Raw genomic sequence first — 2021 nt, 5'->3', positions numbered from 1 at the left:
GAATTCCTTTTTGCACTCGTAATGTTCCCGGAGTATTAACACCACGCAGACCAGCTTACATTTCCCTCTCTGTCAGTCAAAGAAACAAACGTCTGAGAATTGTATCTTCCCGAAACAAAACGAAAAGCCAATATCACACAGATAAGGAGACCAGAAAAAAACCCACCCAGCATCTTCCCAGGTAGCATTCGAGATACCCTTCTCCCCTCATCCTCATCCCTCGCCGACGGAAAGACCCTAGTTACCTGCGCTAAAAGGGTCTTGGGTTATCCTGGCTCCTTCCCTATTTAATCCTTAGATGAGCTTTTCTTGGCAGTCTGAGATCCGTTCCGTCTGTGGAGGGAGATAGAAGGTGGATAAAAAAACTCCTACTGGTTATTTTTTCCCTTTAGGGTTCTGATATAAAGGTAAATGGTTATTCCGTGTTGTCTGTATATGTGAGATTTCAGTGCTTCGTGTTGTAGTTTGTTTTCGTAAGGTATTTTCTCAAACATGGATGGTTATTTTAGCGAGTTTGTATTCTCATTTGCTTTCGTGATGACTGTGACTAAAGTATATGGATTTTGAATCTGTCCTAAAAGACGTTCCTTATATAATATTGTCTTTTTTCTTCTCTTCAGTACAATGGGTGAAGTTCGAGATATTTTCAATGATTCAGTTACGTCTCCGGCGGCTGACGATCTCTTCCACTCCGAGTCTCGTGTTCCTGTCATCTTCAAGTACAGCAGAAGGAAAAGACGATTGGCTGAAGTGTCGAATTCATCTCCCACATTCGAGCGGCTGGATCTCTTGGCGTCCGAGCGAGCCTCCTTCCGCTCGTCGCGACAGCCGTTCCAAGGAGTCGCGTCTCTTGGATCGGACGATGACAGGTACATCAGTCTTACGGGTGTGTCTCGTGCCATGTTCCGCTGGCTCGAGTGCCTCCTGCAGTCACACTTCATCGGGGACAATCCTCTCTCGGGTCCGGACCAGCTGCTCCTCACGCTCATGAAACTCCGGCTGGGATTGCCTCACGTGGTCGCCGGCTGCCTCTTTGGCGTGTCCAAGGACTACGTGGCTGGCTCGTTCCCCAAGGTCGTCGCTCTTCTCGACCAGGTGGCGACGCCTCTCCTCCGCTGGCAGAGGAAGAGGACCGTGCTGAGAAGCATGCCGGAGGCCTTCAAGGAGCATTTGCCTGCGTGTCGACTCCTGCTTGACTGCTTCGAGGTGACGATCGACCTACCTGACGAGAGGAAGGACGAGGCCAGACACTTCCGCTCCTCGAGGCTTGGGTCCTTCGCTTCCAAATACCTGGTTGGAGTGGTGCCTCACGGCCAGATCGTCCTGCTCTTCGGAGGCTGTGGCGCCAGTGTGGATAACTACGAGTTAGTGAAGGAATCCGGACTCCACCACCTGTTGCAGGAAGGGGACGTCGTCCTGACGGATATTCTCTCCTCCAGCCACAAGGAGAGCGAATGTCCTCCCGTCATTAATGGCATTAAAGGCGCCCTGACAGCTTTCCCGTCGAGGAAGCCTCATCTGAAGGAGGAGGGAGGCGTCGAGGACTTGCGAGCGCCCTTGGAGAAGGTCAGGGGTCGCCTCCGCTCCTTCAGAATCCTGGATCACTTCAGCTTGGACGTCCTTCCGCTATCGAGTCAGATTATGAGGGTGGTGTGCGGGCTCTGTAACCTGATGGATGACGAATAAAGTGCACGATCTTAGACGATTGTTCTAAATGTATATATATGTAGGTGCTAACATCCGGCTGTAAATGTTGTATATAAACTAATAAATACTGTTCTTCATGATGTAATTTTGATTTTATCTCGAACAGTCGATTATAGAATCAGTGCATTTTATAATGCATAGCTTTTTATACATGCACAATTATATTCAGATGTACATATATACGTATTTCTATAAATGCTCGACGAAAAATCCGATTATTTTTTCTGATATCTGATTGCCCGGCTATCTATTTTCTTGGAATTTTCGTCAGGTTCCAGAAATTCCAAGGGAGGAATTGTGTTTCTCTAGACAGT

At 48.2% G+C, this 2021-nt stretch overlaps 1 protein-coding gene across 1 annotated transcript; it reads left to right on the top strand.

Moving 5' to 3' along the window:
• Window positions 1–624: 624 nt before the first annotated feature.
• LOC119587485 lies at window positions 625–1645 on the top strand. Its single transcript, XM_037936212.1, is given in 2 exon segments — window positions 625–1524; window positions 1526–1645. Coding segments are annotated over 2 exon segments (1020 nt in total).
• Window positions 1646–2021: the final 376 nt, after the last annotated feature.

Source organism: Penaeus monodon, chromosome 22 (assembly GCF_015228065.2).
Source record: "Penaeus monodon isolate SGIC_2016 chromosome 22, NSTDA_Pmon_1, whole genome shotgun sequence".
NCBI classification, from domain to species: domain Eukaryota; kingdom Metazoa; phylum Arthropoda; class Malacostraca; order Decapoda; family Penaeidae; genus Penaeus; species Penaeus monodon.
The sequence above is the reverse complement of the archived record's forward strand: the minus strand, read 5'-3'. Positions and strand labels throughout refer to the sequence as shown.